Genomic DNA, 21,218 nt, shown 5'->3' with positions numbered 1-21,218 from the left:
TCTAACCGTTTGTATTGTGACGCCAAGAAATGAAGACACAATTGAGTCAATGTGCCTATTTTTAACTGTCTGAATTCTCCATTACAGGGAGATCCTAGTTTTCCAGGTCAGCAGGGTAAATCTAATTAATACTTTGCATTTTTACATTGTTTGCTGGAAGCAGCTAGGTAAGAGTCAATGTAAGCGTACTGCTCGTTCAAAGTAGCTGGTTTTGCATTGCAGGGTGGTATTGGTAGGAGTGAGGGGGGGCGGTTCTCATGTGCTATAGACAAGATATGAAATACCAGCCTAATTGCAATCTGCATTTATGATATTTGATCTTGTTGCTGTCTTCATAAGAAACAGAGATCTGAAAAAAATGAGTATTCCGAATAGTAACATTTCACTGCAAGTAGACATTTAATCGTGATACCTTTTGGCAATGTTATCCTTAAGATAAATTTCAGTTCAAACATCAGCATGTTTTCCTCTCTATGCAAATTACATATTCTTCATGCTTACCAGATCCCACCAATTTAACGTGCCAAGACACACTACTGCCCATGAAGTAGCTAAAACAGCCACTGGGGCCCACCGCAGCTCCTAGATATTCTCTTTAGGTGTGGTTTAACAGTCAGCAGAAGCCAATCCTAAACCCACACCATTCCTGAGCAGCTATACCTTTTCTATGCTTGCTTTTTTTGTTTTTTTCTTTTAAATTCGTTGGTTTCCAGCTGCATCTATTCTCTGCTCAGGTTACGTAAGAAAAGTCAGCTAAAGCAAGATGAATGCAGGATTCCCCTTTCAATCACATCCCACACACTGAGCAGCATAATTTGCCTGTGAAACTACATCCTCAGGTCATCTCAGAGAGCATGCCGAATACATTGGCTGAAAAACATTGCTTTGCTCAGAGACATCAAGTGCCTGAGAGCACTGGCTAAAACCACAAACTTGGCCTGGATTTACAGCACGGCCTCCACGAGAAATGGACTAAAATAATAAAATATTGGTTTGGGTTTGTGTTTTGAACTAGGGTCCTGAAACAGCACTGAGAAAACAACAATTTCCAAGAACTGATGGACCCAATGCAATTCGCTGATGGCATCGCTGCAGAACCAACCCACTGAATTCAGCTAGATGTAAATACAATTAACTTCAAATAGCCTTTTAAAGAAAGACAAAACAGCAAAAATTATCTCAAAAACCATCTCTAGATGAAGCTGAGGTTAGGTAGGAGGATTCATGTCGGCATATGTATAAAAGGGAACAAGAACTGTCGGTACATCTTACGTTGATTGTCCACGTCTGTGGAACATGAAGGTCAATAAGCCAAATCCCCAGCTTTGTCATTCTCCAGAATAGAACAGTTGCTTGTATAGGGCTAAGGAGCAAAAGGAAAATAATCCTTCACTGCTGGTACAAACCTGGGAACAAGGGGAAGAGCTGCGTACAAGGGCTTCACTTGGGTCACTGGGGTTCTTTGATGATATGGCACAATCCTTTGCTTGGACCTGTGTCTTAAAATTAGGGACTCGACTTGGCAAGGACTGTAAATTGTTTCTGGACATCATTAGGCATGGAAAGCAGCAGACTGAAGTTTCAAGTAAATGTCCAAGGCTAGGAATGAGGGTGATGCATACTGCATTGATGGGCCTCCTAAAGAAGCAGATTTTGTCTACAGAACAGCTCTCCAGGCACGGCAAGCAATCCGCTCTGCCCAGCTCCGGCTACTCTAACCCTTTTCCCCAGGGGTGGCTCATCTGAGGTAGTCCATGCAGCGAGAGTGACCCAGATCCCTAGAGGTGCACACAGCAGCACATCCCTAAGTCCTGTGTTCTGCAGTTTGATGAAGTTTTGAAAGCACCAGGCATCAATGTTTGCTAAGCTTGGTGTCATTGACTGGCATGTGGCTTCAGATGAATCTAGAGTAAAACAGGGCAAGGAGAGAGGCACCCAAGCCCAATTTGAACTGAACTTGCCCTATTCCTTTATCATTTTAAATGTGGTATCGTTTTGAGAACTCATCACGGCACAGAATTTGTAGAGAACTCACAGAGGGCTGCATGTGGAGGCTAAAGGAGTACAGGTATAATTTAGCAAGGAATAAACAACTGTGTTTGAATAACAGCTCTCCAGTCTTCATCCCAGGGCTTTGTTGGTGTTAGTGGATCCAACTGTCTACCTGGGGAGATGGCAAATCTACAGCAGGACAAACCATGAGTTGTGCCTCCGTTGATGCTGAGAACGGACACCCTGAACGTGCAAAACCTTCATGTGTTCATGGTCAAATAAATTCACAGAAATTTTGCAGAACTAAATCACAGCGGATTTAGGCGCTATAGCCCTACTATATACAGAACTATTATTTGCTTTTGTGTATTCTCACTCAAGTAGTCATTAATGAAACCAGTAGGATTATTAACAGTGGAGCAGGACTTATCCCAGTGCTGGTGCTCCCAGAAGTGCAGTCAGGCCCTATACATCCTAGCCCACACCACCCTTGCAAAAACGTCTTTTACATGGACCAGGTCACTATTCTTGCTCATTCATGGAAATACCTTTCCCCAGAATGTGCCCTCCTGACTCCAGGAGGACTGAGGACCTAGAAGACTGGAAAAGTCAAGCTTAAAGCAGGATTCAGTGACTTTCAGGAGGCTTAGCTGAAACAAATATGACTACCGAGAGCCATTTACTCTTTCAGGTTCCTATTTCTGCACAAATTACTTAGGAAGGGCACAAAGCACTTGAGCAATCTCTCTTCATCAGCCAAAGGACAGGATCCAAATATACAGCTACATAGGAGACAGACACACTGCAGGCTTGAGGAGATTTTATTCATTACTGTAAAAATTGAGGAAATTACTATACAGGGTGATTCACCCTGACGGTGGTCTCTGCAAAACAACTATTCTGAGATTCAAGACTGATAAAAGCTTATAGATGGTGATTTTCTGATGCCTATTATTCAAAGGATCACAATCTTTTTGAAGTCATACACTGCATACCGCACAGTTTCAGGCAATTTAATTACAGCACCATTCTTTTAATTTTGCTTTACCTAAGGTTATACAGGAGTTATGGGTGAGATGGAGAAGGTGAGTGTGTGATATAAAACAAGGTCTATTTTGAGTTTGGTCCCATGTCGTTGATATCAATTGGGCCAGGAGTTTCTGTAAAAGCAAGTGTCATTTTTAAAGAATCTGTTTTAGGAATTCATAATGAAAACATTTCACACTGTTTCTTTCCCCTTTTTGGAAGTTACCAGCATCCTTGCTGTGAATCAGCACCTTACTCTTACTCCTGGAAAGAATTCACTGCAATACTTTGGCTTCACTGCATTATATTGCGCAGAAAATGCCATTTCCCTGGTTTGCTGAAAGGCTAACAAGATTTTTCTCTTGGGGGTGAGCTGCAAAATGGAAGAAAACAAACTGTTCCATACATTGTTCAGTTGGCCTAAAATCAAAGCTATTCTCTTGTGCCTGAAGATGGCTAACTAAAAGCACGTAAGTGGAACATGATGTGTAAACTTCCAGCTTTGAAGCTGTTCTACGTTGGAAATAATTTTCTAGTGGTATCAAAGCAGATTATCAGAGAGCATTAAATTCATTTAGATATACAAGCAAAACCAAAAAGATCCTCTGTAACACTGAGAAATATTGAGCAAGATGGGGAGCTTTATTTGGAATGCTTTGTTATTTCCAGCGTGATAAAGAGTGCACGGGGTCTCGGGAGTGGATGGCAGTCCAGGAAAGCATGCAAGTTAGGACTCACTTCAAGAAGTTAATGAAGCCCATTTTTCAGGCACAAAGAGCATACCCTGACAGAGTTTTCTTTGTTTCCTCAGGATCCCTTGGGAATTGCAGGGCTATGGGGCAATACAGGATCCCTGGGACCAAAAGACAATACAGTGTGGCTAGTGCATGAAATCAGTTTTAGCACTCATAGTAACTGGGACATAGAACAAAATGAAACAAAACAATAGCAGAAAATAACATCTTCCAGAGGTTTACCTTCCAACAGTATGACTGACTTTACAGCTGAAAGCCTTGCCAAAATCTAAGAGTGGCTAAAGCACTCCAGATGATTCCTACAGCCTAATTTTTATTATGATTATCCCAAGAGGCTTGCCATGTAATCCAATAATATCCTTGGCTATTGCTGTTGCCTTCTAAGCTTCTCCTTTCCTGCTAGTCAGGGTTGCTGTAAAAATGAACTAGAAGTAGAGATGTTTATCATTCCTCCAGAACTAAAAAAAATAAATAAGAGTTCCGTAAGCCACAATGAGTCCAGCTTAATAACTTTAAGATTCACCTTAACTGCATAGCGACCTTGGGTCAAAGCCTATTACCATTAACTGCCCTTTTCCAGAAGTGAATGATCCCAGATGTTTTCAACTGCCTTGGCAGAAGCTAAGGGTGAACAAGGTCAAGGATTGAAGAAGACCAGGCTTCATTGCACTACACAGCACAAGCCACTTCTTCAGTGGTGGAGCTTGGGTACCAGTTTTAGGATCCAATCTGGTACAAATACAAATGTGGCAGTGCATGCCTCTCCATGTGCCAGCATAGTAGGAAGTGGTGATTTTTTTAATTTTTTTTTTTATTTTTATTTTTTTTTTTAAGACTGCTTCGAATGCAGTTTCCAGGCTGCTGCCAAGCCTGAGCAGGAAAGACAGCAGTCTGGAGGGAAGCTGGTAGATGGCAGGAGGATGCCATGGTGCTAAGGTCTAACTGCACCATCTCAGGAGAACACACAACTACAATCTTCCTGTGAATGATGTGGATAACTGGGGTGCAGCTGGGACTACAGGAAGCATCACCTCCCTGCTACAAGCAGAGTCCAATGATCCCCAAAACAGGGCTGACCAGTTCAGGCTGTGTCTTCATAGGGAAAACAAGGCAATTAGTATCTACAATGCAGCTGGAGAAGGGTCTGGAAGCTGGCTTATCAGAATCCAGTTTTCCCAGCAAGGTGACGGACTTCACACAAGTCTGCCTCAGATTTGGCACTGATCAGAGTCTTTACTGGCAGCCTCTGCAAAGAGACCAGCTGTGAAGATAAAGTCAAAGCTCTGCTGCTCTCTCCAGACTTTGCTTCAGCTGCTCCACACGCCAGGCGCAGAGAGAAAACTCCCACCTCCAGCCTGGACTGGCACTGCCCAGGTAGTCGAGACCTCCTTTCCGCATTCCTCAAGGGATTGCATAGCTATTTGGGGGGGCAGGTAGGAGAAGGGGGAGAGCTCTCAAATTGCCTAAGACTCTGTGGTCTGGCTGCACGGGGAGTAATGCTGAGATGGTAAGCGAGTAGAGAAGGAGTTAGAGCAGTATGAAATAGGTCATCTATGAGATCTACAGCTGGAAACAGTACTGTGACTGCCACAGTACTGTTCAGAAAAAGACAGGGAATACTCACTGCAACAACAGTGCCTCTGCACTGTTAATCTACCCATCGCTGTTTATTATTTGTGGTCTTTGAAGGAAAGGGAACTAGCTGGGACACACCTTGCCCACGCATGGTTACCAAGAGTTAGCACAAACAAGAAGGGCTGCTGCTTGCCAGCATTTGCCGCTGGTTATTCATCATTCCTTGCACTCGAGCAGCCATGAGCAAGTACAAGGCAGCAACAGGAGTTTCCCCTTCCCTCATGCAACTATGACATTGGTCTAATAAAAAGACTTTCTCTACAGCCTTACCCAAGTCAGGTGTGATACCTGTTCTCCAGGTACAGTGGGCCAAGCTGAATGACAAAGAGTCTAATCCATGAGCTATACATCACACATATAAACTGATTTATTAGAAATCCCTTTGGGGGACATTCAGCTAGAATCACCAATATTTTGGTCATATTTAAGCCTATGTTTTTCTCCTACAGTCCAGATGTACAAACTTCATCAGTGCACAGTCAAAGTTCAGATAGCCAAGTGTGCAGCACATGATACACACATGCCAGTGCCTCTCCCCTTACAAAAATGACACTAACCAGTCCCCTAAGGCCTCCCAGGATGGCAGGGCCACTTGGGAAAAAGGTAAGAGCTGTGTCAGCGTAACACAGCATAGCCCAGAATGCAGTCCTGGCTCCAGTCACAGGGAACAGAGCTCAAACGAGAACAGTGACAGACTGTGCTGACTCCCCAGAAGCTATCATGGCCTATCACCATGTAACATAGCAAGTACTGTCACTTCCACATCACACATAGCAAGTACATGTCCAGTGTACTCTTGTGGAACTGGATATTGGATGTGAGTGGAGCTCACGTGTACCACCTCGGAGAGCCAGCAGTAAGAGGAGGTGGCAACCACTAGTGAAGAGTTTGCACCCTGTCTTCAAACATGTCCCACTAGGAGCTTGCAATGGGTATAGCATGTTCCTTATTGAATCTGGAAACTCTAATAACAACCTGAAAGAAATGGAGACTCTAAAATTCCCAGGCTATTTATCAAACATACACAATTTATACATGTTCTTTTTCCTGGGTAAGTAAAGGTGGCCCATCCAACTAAATAAGGCTCATGATTGGTGTCTGTGGGAAAGATGACACATCATGATACAGAGTCCCTTTTCATCCCTACACACTATCAGGTGTCTCCCACCTCTCTCCTTCACTCCTCACTGGGATCTGGCTCCTGCCTTAGAGAAAAAAGGAAAACAAATCAGTTTATTTAGAGTCAATTAAGATTTTACAATAGTTCTTGCTTGACTCACAAATATTTGTACAATGTCCACAGACGTGGACAGAGCCCAATTTGAGGCACAACAGGTAACCTTCTCTTGCCAGGAACCTGAGAGTCCCAATTCAGCTAGCAGTCCATAATTGCCTGCATACCACTTCCCATGTGAACCTATAGGAAATCCAATGTATTTTGTTACTGGCATTTGGCATCTCCTGGACTTGCTCCTTTAGATGTTGATATTTCCTAACTTTCTTGGCTGCTACATCAGCAAGTGATGATGGTTTACTGTCATATCTAACAGCTATGTCCACCACAAAGGTCTGACCTCCCTTGACAAATATCAGGTCAGGTTTCTATAATTCATTTTGATGATCTTTTAGAAGTGGCTCCTGAGATATTACCCATTCTTTCTTTTTAGCTTCCTCTGCTGATAATTCACACAACTGGTTGAGTCTCTTTATCCTAGCACCTTGAACTACAGGGCAATAACAAATAACACATGACCAAGTCTCATGCTCTGCTTGACAATGCAGGCAGTTCTTAGTTTGAGTATTGCTGCCTACATCTTGCCAGAAATTCTCTTGTGGGGTAGCTCTGAATTTTAATGCCATGATGAACTGTCTGTGAGGAATGCCCCTATCATATTCAATACAGTTGTTACTCATTTTGTTCTTTTCTTTTCAGTGTTGGTAATCCCACAACCCTTGGGCAGCAACTTGGTCCAATTCAAAAGTTCCTGCTTTTGCCAGTCACACTACCTCAGAAAGACGACCTTCAGAGCAGTATCTCCCATCCCAAGACTCATTCCTCACCGCCTACAACTTCTGAGATTACCATGACTGCTCTGGGGCCCCAGATAGATGGAATTTTTTCTTTATCACCACCTCGTGCAAGCCATAGTTTTTCCAACTCTTTCTCTATAGCTTCTGGCTCAATGACCCATTTTAGTGTCATCAAACAACTGAGCAGTTCGATGCAGCCTGTGGACCTGCACACTAGGAATTAGTCCTTTCATCCCGAGTGCCAGCATACAGGGTGGCATCACAGGTACATGCAGGTAGATAGGTGTAACCAATCCTTGATGGCTGCTTGAATTGCCAAATCGAGGTTTTATAGGTATGTGGCTTTAACATCAGTTTGGTCTGCTAAGTACATCAGTCATGGGATAGTATATCCCTTCAAGATGTCCACTTTCTGAAACCGTTTCAATGGAGTCTATCCAATCCACTTTAATCATTCTTTCCATTTTTCTAGTAGATCTGTCTTATATATTCCAACCCATAGGTCTATATCTACGAACACCCAGGTATTTTTCAGAACTATCCAGATCAATCATGTTGAGGGGTGTGCCATTTATGGTCCATACCAGACTGTCATTGATAATATAAGAGTCCTTTGTAGGCTGAATGTAAAAGGCAAGACAAAACTTCTCTTGTGTTTTCAGGCCTGTCAGATCACAAAACACCTCTAAAACGTCAGTATTTTTCCGCATTCTGCCTCAGGATTCACTTAATACATCTAAGTCACCTGCAAAAGCCAAGGTTGTTATATTTGTTGAAGAGTGTTGGAAGACACACCCTTCCTCCTCCAACTTGCACAGCAGAATGTCCACAGATAAGCCGAATAAAAATAGACATTGGATTGGAAGCTCTAAGAGCAACCTGAGAGAAATTGAGGTTCTAAAGATCCCAGGCTATAAATACATAATAAGTACATTCCTCCTACTCCAACAAAACCAACCAACACCAGATCAAGTACAACTATGTTGAAACTTGTTCTAAATGCCATTAACAGTTTTACAACTAATTTGAAAAAGATCCAGAGATATTTAAAGATTTTCCTGATATTTCCTAAATGCAAATGCTTATAGCAACATTTTTAAATTGAACTAAATTTAATCAAAGTTTTAAAAATAAAACCATATGAAAATGAAACACTGGATTATGTTTTTAAACTCCTTAGCTCAGCCAAGAAACCAGGCACTATCCCAGTTCTATCCTTGGTTGCTTGTCAAAACAAAAAAAAACCACCCAACTTTCCAGTACTTTGTTTTCATAGGAGGAAAAAAATAGAACACACACATTACTCTTGGCCTAATTTTAAAATAATAAAAAAAAATCTGCAACTTTTTAAAAAAGGGAAAACCTGATCTGCCTGGACTTGACGGTGAGCCTGGCCCCAGAGGACCTGTAGGATTTCCTGGAGTGAAAGGAACAGCTGGGAAACCAGGTAGGAACCCAAAAGCCCCCAGGGTCAGTTCTCAAGGCAGAATTGCACAGTGACCAGATGTATTTCTCTTATTTTGTGTCATGCAGGAGACAAAGGCTGCAAAGGGTAGAAGTGTAATTTGGGCAGAGGTCTCCCTGACTTAAAAGGATGCCAAGGTCTCAGAGGTAATGTATATGGTGAATGACAGCCACCTCTTATTGAATAGTTTTATCCTCTAGTTACCATTGATTCAGTCATTGAACTCAACTTCATAGGAGGAGGAAGACTTTTTATACAGTAAAGTGTTTATTTGTAGTTAAATATTCAACAGTATCTCTAGTCAGACACTCGGCAGCAGCTCCTCTATATTTACTGTTTTAGCTGTGTTGGAATCATGGTACTCATTTAACCTCTGTGAGAAACGGAGTTTGTTTGACAGTTGCCACTACACTGGCAGATGATGGGATGTGTCCCTAGGGCCGTGGTGAGAGAAACGGCACAAGCGTGTCTGTTGGCATATTGAAGGAAAGGGAGAGAAAGCTGCTCTGTCTCCCAGTAGCTTTTTCAGCACCAGGTATCTCAGCCACTCTTATTTAAGAATTTGCCATATACTGAGTAAGCGATGAGGACCCCCTAGTACATTTGCATGGGAAGGGTGCAGCATTTAAGAGAAGGCACATCCCTCCCTGGTGCTTTGCTGCTGAATTCCCATTGACCTCCCAATCCTCACCATTTGCTCATGACACTGATTTTCTGATGCACACACTGGATTCAGATCCTGCTCAAATTTTACACTAGTGAATTTTCACCATTTCGCATGGGGTCACTCCTGGTCTGAGCAGCATGAGCAAATGACTTTGCAGTGAACAGTGAGGAGCCAATTCTTTCAGTTTATTTCCTTTATGTAGCCTCCTTTTGCCTTTTCAAGACCTGCTGGGTATCCTGTTGTTGCCCAAGATAAGCAGCCAGGCAAAACACATATCCCCCAAGACAAGCTGGCCACCCAGCACTCCCTGGTTCACCTGAGCTGTGTGAAGCAAAGGACTGCATTATGCCCATTCCCAGCCAACCAACAGAACAGGAATCTACAGAGGGATCAGCAACTTCAATATCTGATTTATTAACAGATGGATGTTCAGCCCTCCTAGTGGAGCCTCCCACTGGATTAATGCCACCATAAAATACTCTTTGATAAAAACTAAAGTAGAAACTGGCTCCAAGAGATAATGAATGGAGTCCCAAATATTGCTTTTTCTTTAATTATGTGATGCGGTTATATATGTACCAACTGTGCATTTGGTACAACTGTGAGGGCAAAAATCCATGAAGTTAACCTCAAATCACAGGTCCATTATCACTAAACACCAGGCTAGAAAACACAGGTAGGAAAGAAGCAGAGAGCCCATGCCCAGCCTGCCTTGAGGGGCCTAGGAATTGGTCTCAAGTTGTTTGGGTATATAAAAAAAGTATTTTCAGTTATAGAATTATTCTGAAAGAGTTACACGTGACAAGTAAATTCTGCTTGTCTCAGAACAGCCTAGGTTTCCTTGGCCAAAGTTTCTGTGAATGATTCTTCCAGATTTACATTATAAGAGTGTATAGAAATTGGAACAAATACTTTGAAACCCCCACCCTCTGCATAAATACTTATAATTTAATAATTCAGACAATTTTACACTAAATCATATAGTCGCCATTCTGTAAATCTCCCTACCCCTCTTTCATATTCCTAAGGCTAGACTATTAATTAACCATGGCACATGTATATTTCTAATATTTAGAAATAAGACAAAACTCTGGCTTGAGTGCTGCTGTGTTGTGCAAACCATATGGTGCCTTACATACTTTGGGTCCTAAGCAGCAGTCATTTCCCAGCCTCAAGCTGAAGGACAGCAAATTCACAACATCAAGACCATTAACTCAGTCAATACAACTCTCTGAAATGAATTCCAGTCCTGTCCAGAGCAAAGCCCAATTCACAGGGGAGCTGGCCCTGCTAATGACTGAATCCTCCCCACTTGTAGTAGCCAAGTCAGCACAATCGGGCAACTGTTTGCCATTGAACAGGGTGAGCACCACCCACTCCAAGGCATGGGGAGGAGGCAGGAGGCAGCAAAATAAGAGGATTGACTGCAATCCACAAAGCTGCTGATGGGTGCGCCCAGCCCAGCACACCTCCTGCATGGAGAGGTGCTCACAGCCACAGGCTGGATCAGCAAGCTTATTCTGGCTTTTCAGTATTAAGGGATTACTGTCTCAGCAGCAGAGATCATCCAAAGTTGCCAGCCTTTCTTTTAAGATGTAAGAACAAGGTTCATTTCACCTTTGGTGCAGAAGAGCTACAGAGCCTATGAACATCCCGCCCCAAATCCACAGCAGCAGCCCCATGCTCACCTCTGTGCCCCTACCACTCACACCAAAACAGACCACAGCCTGCCTGCTCTTCAGACCCCAGGCAAGGCTCTCGCAGCTCACAAACACCAGGCACTACCACAAAACCACTCTCCTCAACTCCAAAACACCTTGGCGCTTTGGACACACTTACCTGCCATGCCTCTCTCTGCTGGCTGACCTCTCTGCAGCAACCACCAAACTTCAGCTCTGGAGGCTCTTCCTTGAGCTGCTTCCTCAGCACCTTTTTACACTTGAGGAAAACTCTCCACTTATCTCTTTAGCACCCCATGTTATCAGGATCCTGCCCCACCTGCTGCCTACTCTGGCTCAGCTGCTACTCCAGCCCTGGGCACCTGGGTCTCCTGCACCAAACATCTCTGGCTGTATAAGGCCATTGCTGACTAACGTCACACTAACATGTGCTGCTGGAGCACCTGCAAGGAGAAAACAGTGTCATCATCATCATTTCTGGGAGGTGGTCTTATATTTAGGCTACCACAGTCAGACAAAATGTAGATCCAGCAGTTAAAAAAAGGCAATATGTAAAGATGGAGCTTTAAACAACCTACCAGAGATGCCGGGAATGTCTCGTGCAAAAAGCAAGCCCAGTCCTCTGGCAATTCCACCACAGAGTCCACAAGATTCCTCAGCCCAGGCAGACTGCAGAGGTGCATGCACCCAATGCAAACTTTAACAATGACAAATTTAACTTTTACTGTAGAGCCCAGGAACCCCCTAGCCATTTAAGACTGCAGAAACAGTCTTAAACTTGGGATTAAATAACGTGGTGAGTTTTTTTTTACAGGGCTGCTTCTCCCTAGCTGTCCAAAAGCCATTCGGGCACTGGTTGTACCATAGCGGAAGAGGCAATGAACTTCAGCCGTAGAGACAAACCTCCAAAGCTGCGGAGTTTACTCAGAGATGGGTTGCACTTTCTCACCTACTTTCTACAGAGATCTCTACCACTGACTTGTACCACTCCATTTAATTTCTTAGTCTAGTGACTGAGGACAATTTGTATATGGCAGAGATTTTATACACAGCTCTCATCTTCAGAAAACACTGGAAATGCTTTTCAGGCTAAAAGGTACACTTTAGCCAGAGACAGCAGTATCAAAAACCATGCTCTTCCTTACTGCAGAAAAGGAACATGTTACAAAAATGAGGCAGCATCATTAACAGCGATTAGCACTTGTGCCTATCAGCTTCCTTCTACCTGTGACGACTGATAAAATTCACAGACGGGTGGAGTTCCTACATGGTACATGGCTAAAAGCAGGTACGTGCTTCAGGCAACACTTTCAACTATTTACAGGAAGAATTTATTTCAGGAACTGGCAAATAGTTTTTTTCATTAAAGCTCTGTACTAGCAACTGTCTAAAACCAAAGTAAATTCTTGTAAGTGATCACCCTGCTAAGAACATAATGCCTACCCAGAGGCATCTGCACTGTGTGACAAATGGGAGAGGACAGGACGGTCTTGATGTACACAAATCATTTTCTGCTCTGGCTGAAGAACATCCGTGGCAGCTGAAGTGGTTTCAAACCCCGTTGTGTCCTCTAATCTTAGGATCACTTAGTCCTGCTCTGGTTTCTCAGCTCAATTAAAGGAGTCAGTAAGCTACTGACAGCAAGGCATCATGCAAACTCAGATAGACTCTTACTATTTTCTCAAAATAGGCTTTCAAGAGCCAGCAGAAGAGGTGGGAGGACATTACAGGAGGTGATTGTTCAGGTTTTGAAAGATCCTCCTGTGCCACCATACTGGTTGGCTAAGCCCTGTCACTATATCTTTGTTCTGCTCACTGTCCAAAGTTGCACTGATGCATAAGGGAGAATCTGACTCAGTCCCTTGTAGCTGCAGAGACAATAGGCTGCATCATGAGCAGAAGAAATATGCTTCTGGTCATCATCAAGTCTATAACCAACTGCAGAAACTGGCCTTCTGCTTCTAGGGGCCTAGTTTCCATTACTGGTGCGACCTTCATTTTTCTACTCAAAATTCAGAGTCAGAGTCCACATTCATAAAAATGATGGATCAACATCATGAAAAATAATGGGCCTGTACACTATTTTTATGAAAAAGTTAGAAATATTTAGAAAAAGTAACAAGTACTTTCTCTAACCTGTACCTCCAAAAATGTCCATAGATAAATTTAATAAGCACACAACAAGTACTTTAAAACTTCAAAAGTTTATTGCCCAGAATAGCTCACTTGGTGCAGTTGGTTGTTGTTTTTTTCGTTACATGGAAATCAAGCAAAACCATAGAAAATATATATGGGTAACAGTAAAACAAAAGCCCAGCCTAATAATAGCCCTTTATATTCACCAAGTTATACTTAAGAAAATGGCTAGCCAAACATAGAGAAGTAGACCATCTGGAAAACAGAGCTTTTCATGATATAGTATAGATTCTAAACCAATATTAAAGGCATTTTCTGTCCAGATTGTTAGTATTTTTTTCTTCATAATAGCAAATTGAGAAAAGGTCTATGCGGAAAAAAAATTAACTACTGCAAGACTTTCAAACCACAGTTATCAGCTTATGGGTTGACAGTTACAGATACCAGGAGAGGGCATATGACAGAGTGTTTAAAATATACAGAGACCAATTAAAATCCAAACAGTAAAAGGAAATGGGAACCAAAACTCAAAATGCACAAATATGACTTCTTGCATCCCCTAATTTATATTCCATAAATTTGCACCCAAGCATTTTACAGCTTTTTCAGAAGAGAAACTGAACACACCCGGAAAAGACTTCAGGGTTTTGCTTTGGGTTACTCTGTTGTTGGGGTTTTTTTAGGAAAGGGGATAGAAAACAATCTAAACAATATTAAAATGTAGACACATTCCCTCACTTGTTATTAGCGCCCAATAGACCCACTGCTGAAGGTTGAGTATGAGTAAGAATATGAAGAGGTTGCTGACGCATCAAAACTTCCCCTCCTAGATCCACTGCGTGAGCCTGAACGTGAGCCAGAGCGAGAGCCAGAGCGAGAGCCAGGTGCCGAGGAGACATTGTAGGGACTGGATATGCCCTTAGATGAAACAGAGGCTGCTTCCAAGAGCTTAAGCCCAGTGATGTCTTCCACCATTGACCGATTCATTGCATCTTTGTAGGATATTTTCAGTTTGGTCTTGGGACAGGTCAGAATTTTGGGATAGCTGTTCGTGTCTTGCAATTTCTGGGCAGCGCGACCATCAATCAATCCATTTCTAATGGCTTCTTCAGTACTTATTCTTCCACGCACTTCTGGGTCCACCAGACCTCCAGTGAGGTACTGGAACTCGAGGAACCGCTGCCCAGCCTCATAAGGCAACCATTTTTCCTTCACTGCCTCAGCCGCTGACATCCTCTTGCGTCCGCCCTTTATGCCTTCGAACCCTATGAAGGCCTTCTGGGCTGGTTTGAGACGTGTGGCCATATCCTGATCAATGATGCCTTGACTGGTGGCTTCCTGAAGGGAAAGCCTCTGGCCTGTGGTAGGGCATATTATGCCCCCTGTGCAGGCCTGGGCTTCAAGTAACCGTTGCCCGGTGATGCTATCTACAATGCCCCGCTGTATAGCTTCTGAAATGGAGATTTTCTCCAAGTTTTCTGTGTCAAATATGGCTGCAATGGGACTGCACTCCTCCGGGGTCTCTGAGAAAGAACCACTCCTGATCAGCGAGGAAGAACTCCTCACACTCAGCACTGTGGGGGACCGAGTCACCGACTCATGCCGAAACACCTCATCAGTGCCGTTACGGCAGGAAATCATGTCTGCAAACTGCGTCAGGCTTAAACTGCCAGAACGGTACTGGTCAAAAAACTTCCTCTCAACCAGACCTTTATCAATAGCATCTTGGATGTCATACTGGCTACCTGTTTTTCGGTCGACAAGGACTACTCTACTGCTACCATCTGATCCTGTAATAGTTATTTCTTCCCACTCACACTCCTGTTCAGCTAGTTCTGTATAAGTGTCATAATCTATGAGGCCTTTGCTGTACGCCTCCTGCACGGACATTTCCCTGTTTGTTTCTGGATCTACAATGACAACCCGGCGCTTCCTCAGGGTGTTCTTCTGCGAGGTGTGCACCACCTTCTTCTTCTCTCTCAGAGGCAGAAGGCAGAGCCCTGTCGCATCATCCTTTATGCATCTTTCTTTCAGCTGCAAGTAGGTCAAGTTCTCCTCTGTGTTGGGATCAAAGAACCCTTTGGTGTCATCACTTGGATCGCTAAGGATCTGGTTGAGCTCTTCATTGAAGTAGCCACGCTTGTAGGCTGTCTCTACTGGCAAACGGTAGCTCTCTTTGGGGTCAATGATTCCTCCAGTAGCAATCTGGGCCTCCAGCAAACGAATGCCATGGCCTCTCTCTATGAGCTCTTTGTTCATTGCTTGAAATAAAGAAATGATGTTTCCGGTTTCTGGGTCTTTGTACCCAGTGACAGCTCTTTCAGCAGAGAGAAGTTTCTCTTTAAATTCAATTCCAACAAGGCCTCTTTTGTAGGCTTCCTCAACAGGCAGCCTCACATTGCTGACAGGATCCACTATGAACCCTGTGGCTGCCTGGGCCTCCAGGAGTTCAAGGGCTGTCCCCGGTCTCACCAAACCTATTTTCATAGCCTGGTAAATGCCAAGTTTCTCTTTAGTAGATTCATTGTAGATACCTGCAATACAGCTAGAGCCCTGAAGGAAATCAATAATTCTCTCACTCACTTCTTCCACTGTAATCGCACCTCTCTCCAAGTCGTTCCTTGTCGATTCCTTAATAATTCCAGCCTCGAGCAGTGCATCTGCTGAGACGGGCTGCCTGATTCCTTGGAATGACATGCTCCTCTTCTGCACTGGGAGGAGAAGCAGACCGGTGTGTGGCTCAATCCTACATTTTTCCTTCAGCTGCATGTATGTGACTGCCTTTTTGGTGGTGGGATCAATGAAGTTCTTTGTAGTGCCTTGGCAGTTGTTTAGGATCCTGTACAGGTCTTTGTCAATCAGCCCACGAGACAAAGCTACATCTTTGGGTAGGAAAACACTGTTGACAGGATCAACAATCCCTCCTACAGCCAGCTGGGCTTCAAGCAGACGAATCCCAGTTTCTCTGTCAACCAAGTTTTTCTTGATAGCTTCAGATACCGGCACGGTTTTGCCTGAGAAAGGATCCTTAAATCCTGTAATAGCCTTTTCTGCTGTATAGATTTGTTCTCTGTCATCAAACTCGATCAGATCTCTGGCGATAGCACTGTCCACGGTTAATACCTCATTTCGATGTGGGTCTATCACGCCTCCTGTTGCTGCCTGGGCTTCTAAGAGCAGGACTGCGTTTTCCGCTGTAAGCAGCTGATTCCGTTTGGCCTCAACAAAGGAATACTTCTGTCTGGGTGAAAGAGAGACCCCTGCAATAGCACCTGCCCCTTTGAGGTAGGGTTCAATGTCAGCTGCGACTTCTTCCACTGACCTCTGCCCCTTCAGCAGCTTATCCAGAGTGAGTTTGTCTATCAGTTGACACTCATACAGCTGCATTGCTGTAATCTTCTTCCGCAGACCACTGAACAGCAACTTGGAGGCATCAATACAGAAGTCCTCCTCAGTCTGTGTGGATCTGTGGGACCCATATGGGCGTTGCTTGAGTTTCTCAATTTCTCTCTGCAGCCTGAGACGCTCAGATTCTAACTCTGACTGGTTTTTGACAGCAGTCTCTTCCAGTCGGCACCGATATCTCTCCTCGATCCGTTTGATCTCCATTTGCAGCCTTTCAATCTCACTCCTCAGGGTGTTCTTCTCCCTCTCACTCTTCTCTCTCTCACACTGGATCTTCCTTATGGATTCCTCTGTCCGGGAGTGCTGGCTCTTCCATTGATTGAGGTCATTCAGGATTTGTTGCTTCTCACTTTCCAGGCGTTGCTTCAAACGAGACTCTGATTCCAGGGTAACTTTCAAACGGTTCAGCTCCTCTTCCAGTCTCTGCAGTCTGGCTTTGTCTTGCTCCAAAGCACTCATTTTTATCAGCAAGGTTTCTCTTTCTTGCATAATGTGACTATATTGATTTTTGGATTCTTGAATCCTATTGGATGCCTACAATTTAAAGAAATAAACCAAGAGAGAATGGTTAGAGTTATGCCCTCCACTTAAAATGCTCTTCAGCCTGTCATTTAACGTGCAGCAAGCTTCCACTGGAAAACATTCCAGTCGCAGCACTGCCTTACCCAAGGCCATGGATATACGTAAACCAGTGAAGGTACATTGTCGCTTCACTGATATTGTCTCTAGAGCTACTGGAGACTCCATTCTGTTATACATAGGCTTGATTTTCTGCTGGTTTATTTAGCTCTTTATAACTTTTTAATAATTCTCATAGTACACCTACATATACACAGAGCATTCAAGACTCATTAAGAGTTTGATGCTCAGCAGGTGTACCCTGACATAGTCCTACTAACCTGGGAGAATTTGTATCAGCTAAGGACTGGTCACACATTGATAAAAAGGAAATATATGACTCATTTTTCACTTTCCTATTAGTTTCACATGTTGCTCCAAACAATTCTACTTGTGTTGCTTTAATTTTTAATTCACTTAATGTCTTTATATGTATACATATACACAAACACCTACAAGCATGCACATTTGCATACAGCCCATATTAAATGGAATGCAAGTTTATGTACTTGTGATACATGCATATATATATGCACAGATGTCATAATCCTAAATGTTAATATTTTTAAGAAATTAGTATTAAGATTTTTAAAGTAAAGAAAAACTGAATAAAGGAAAGAATAGCTGAGAATGGGAGTGAGGAACAAATATAACGGGCAAGTGTAGGAAAAAGCAAAGAAATGTTTTCACAAGTGCTCACATGTATATATTTAAACAGCAGCTCTTTGGACAAGAAACCAGGCAGAAGAATGAAATACCAAAAACAAGTTTTCTTTAACTTGTTTATACTGTTGCCTTAAGTTTAAGAAATAAGGGCCAGTTGTAAAATTTGCAAGTGCCCTTAGTGACTTCGTAATATAAATCCCCAAAATAGTCAATGAAATGTAGTCTTTAAGTACCTTAGGTACAGCTGACAACATCAACTTCAATCCTCACTTGTAGTCAACACTTTACCCAGCTAAGCAGCTCTTTGACAGTTTGTTGGTTCTAGGTTTTTTACCTGGTTTAGTTCATGATAGCACGCAGGTCAGCCTCAAAGGACTGCTTTAGCCCATCCTAGCTGAAACCGCCTGGGGAAGCGCACAGTCAGCAGGGTACAGCTAAAGCACAGTGGTTCTCCATGTACTCTCACCTTGCCCTAGGATGATTTGGTGGAGACTAGCACAGACCCAGGGTTTCTCCTGGGGCAAGGGCTGAGGGCAAGGCTCAGCTAGACAATAAGACAGTTTATGGCTGCCTAGCACAGCTCCCAGGGAGTAAAGAGTTTAAGAAAGTGGCCAAATCCTGCTATTTTTGTTTAAAAATGGACAAGGGAAGGGGCCAAAAAGGGGATATTAGTCACAAGTACAGTGAACTTAAACAGGAAAGCGTGAATTAAGTTGATTCAAATGGACACTGCAATTAATTATATATCTGAGAGACAGTAAAGCTGGGATCAAAATATGTATGAATACCTCTAGAGCTTGCTTTTGGAATTTTTCAATTTCCTGTCTCAATTTTTCCCTTTCTTTCTGTAAATCATTAATCAACCCCTGAAGTTCCAGGGTTTGCTTGCTGCTTGTCTGAAGCTGATTCTTTAGTTCAGCAATGGCAGTATTTTTCTCATCAACTTCACTTCTGACCATTCTGAGGTCATCGTACTCCAATCTAACATTTCGCAGCTCTTCCTCCAGTAACAAGTGTTCCTTGGTAAGGTTCTCAGTGAGAGACTGAAGCCTTTCAATTTCTATTTTGCACTCATTCAAGTTTTTGCTTTTCTCCTCAGAGGATTTTTGTAAGTGCTCATATCGTAGGTGAGCCTGTTTTAATTGCTCCTGCTCTTGGACCAACTGACGGCGTAAAGTCTCAATATCAGACGTGTATTTTCTTATCTCCTCCATGTATCTCTGCTTCTCTCTCACATGACCATCTAATACTTCTCTTTGGTGTCTAAGGTCATCTTCATTTCTCTTCTTTACAATAGACACTTCCTCTATCTGCTGTGTGAGATTAGTTATTTTAACCGATTGGTCTCTCAGAGATCTCCTCATGCCTTCTGTTTCCTCTTCCAGTTTCTTCCTCCTGGACGTCTCCTCCATCAAATTTTTATTCTGCCTGCAAAGTTCTTCCTCCAGCTTATGTTTCTGGATCTGCAGGTCTTTTATAGTGCTCTGGAACTTTGCACTTTCTTGATCCCTCCCTTTTTTCTCTTGTGAAACTCTTTCATAGTCAATTTTGAGTCTGGCCAGTTCCTGCTCTTGGATCCTCAGTTTGTTAATTGTCTCAGTAGCACTCGTGTTTGCTTTCTGCAGGTCAAACTGGACTCTCTTTAACTGACTGTTCTCATCCTCTAGTTCTTTCCTCTGACTTGTTTCTACATCCAACAACTTTCTCAGCCTTTCGATCTCTTTGTTTCTTTCCTTAATGGTCTTGGAAGCATCATCAAGTGACTGTTTGTACCGCATGCTTTCATCAGAGTGCCTCTGAATAACTTGTTTTAGCTCAATCTCCAGCTGCTGTTTCTTCTGAGAAAGCTCTGAGCCAGCTGCCTTCTGCTGCTGAGCATTCTCTTCTATTTTCCGTAGATTATCTGTTGTCTGACTTATTGTATTTTTCAGTCTCCTAATTTCCTCACACAAATTCCTATTTTCTCTCATAGCATTATCAAGCTGTGTTCTATAATTATTTGTGTCCTCTTCCTTTTGCATGGTGACCTGGTGAATTGTGGTCTTTGTGATATTAATCTCAGTTTCATATTTGTTCTTTAAACTAATTATTTCCTCATCATAACTGTTCCTTACCTTAGCCAATTCATTTTCAAGTTCCCATCGGCTTTTAGCCTCTTCCTGAAGCTGAACCTTTAACCTTTCCAGCTCCTTAGTTTTATCCTGAATAGTTGAGGCAGCCTCCTCAAGAGCCTGCTTGTACCTTGAGTTGTCTTCACCACGAAGCTGAATGATCTGTTTCAGCTCTAGCTCTAACTGGTGCTTTTGCTGTGACACCTCAGAACTGCAAGCCTTCTGCTGAAGAGCATCTTCTTCTGCCCTCCTCCGTTGATCTGTGGTTTGCAGAATGGCATCGTTCAGCCGCACAATCTCATCCTTAAGGTCTCTGTTTTCTCTTGTCAGTCTGTCAACTTGGGCTCTGAGGCCTTTTGCATCATCATCTTTCTGTGCAGCTATCTGCTGGATTGTGGTCTTCTTAATATTAATTTCTGTTTCATACTTGTTCTTTAAATTACTCATCTCCTCGCTAAACTGGTTTCTTACCTTAGCCAGCTCATTTTCATATTCCCTCTTCCGTGTGCCTTCGTCCTGCAGAAGAACCCTTAATCTTTCTATCTCGTACTCCTTCTCCTTGATGACCTTCTCAGACTCTAACTTTTGCCAACCAAGGCTGTCTTTCTCATTTTGTCTCGTTTTCTGCAACTGGTCATAGTCATTCTTCTGCTGCTCATATCTATCCTCCAGCAACTTCCTTTTCCTTTTCTCATCTTCAGTCTCATAAGTCAGCCTGGTTATTCTGTCATTTAGATCCTTTATTTGGGCATAGCATTTGTCCAGGTTTTGCTTAGCAGAATTTCCATCCATTTCAGCTTGTCTTTTCATCTCCTCCAAACTCATCAGCTTTGCCTTGAGCTGAGAAATGTCCATCTGATACTTCTGCAGATTTTGCTCCAGGAATTTATGTTTGTTGCTTGTCTCTGAATTTGAATCCCTGGCAAGCCTAAGTTCTTCTTCCAGAAGTTCAATTTTGGTGTTTTTCATCTGCAAAATGATAGCAGAAAAACAAAAAAACCCCACATAAACATTTGTCACAACTGTTTCAAA

The 21,218-nt window shown here is 43.0% G+C and overlaps 1 protein-coding gene across 3 annotated transcripts in view; it reads right to left on the bottom strand.

Moving 5' to 3' along the window:
- Positions 1–13,436: 13,436 nt before the first annotated feature.
- The window catches only part of DSP (desmoplakin), a 38,786-nt gene continuing 31,004 nt past the window's right edge, over positions 13,437–21,218 (bottom strand). Inside the window, exons 23-24 of one of the 3 annotated variants that reach the window (XM_074146853.1) lie at positions 18,864–21,155; positions 13,437–17,325 (exon numbers count right to left, since the gene is read on the bottom strand). In XM_074146853.1, coding sequence (XP_074002954.1) covers positions 14,131–17,325; positions 18,864–21,155 — 5,487 coding nt within the window. In that variant the 3' untranslated portion in view covers positions 13,437–14,130. The remainder of the gene's footprint in view (positions 17,326–18,863; positions 21,156–21,218) is intronic. The other 2 variants (XM_074146854.1, XM_074146855.1) reach the window with 2 other exon arrangements.

Source organism: Numenius arquata, chromosome 4 (genome assembly GCF_964106895.1).
Source record: "Numenius arquata chromosome 4, bNumArq3.hap1.1, whole genome shotgun sequence".
NCBI classification, from domain to species: domain Eukaryota; kingdom Metazoa; phylum Chordata; class Aves; order Charadriiformes; family Scolopacidae; genus Numenius; species Numenius arquata.
This window is presented reverse-complemented; position numbering and strand designations above follow the sequence as displayed.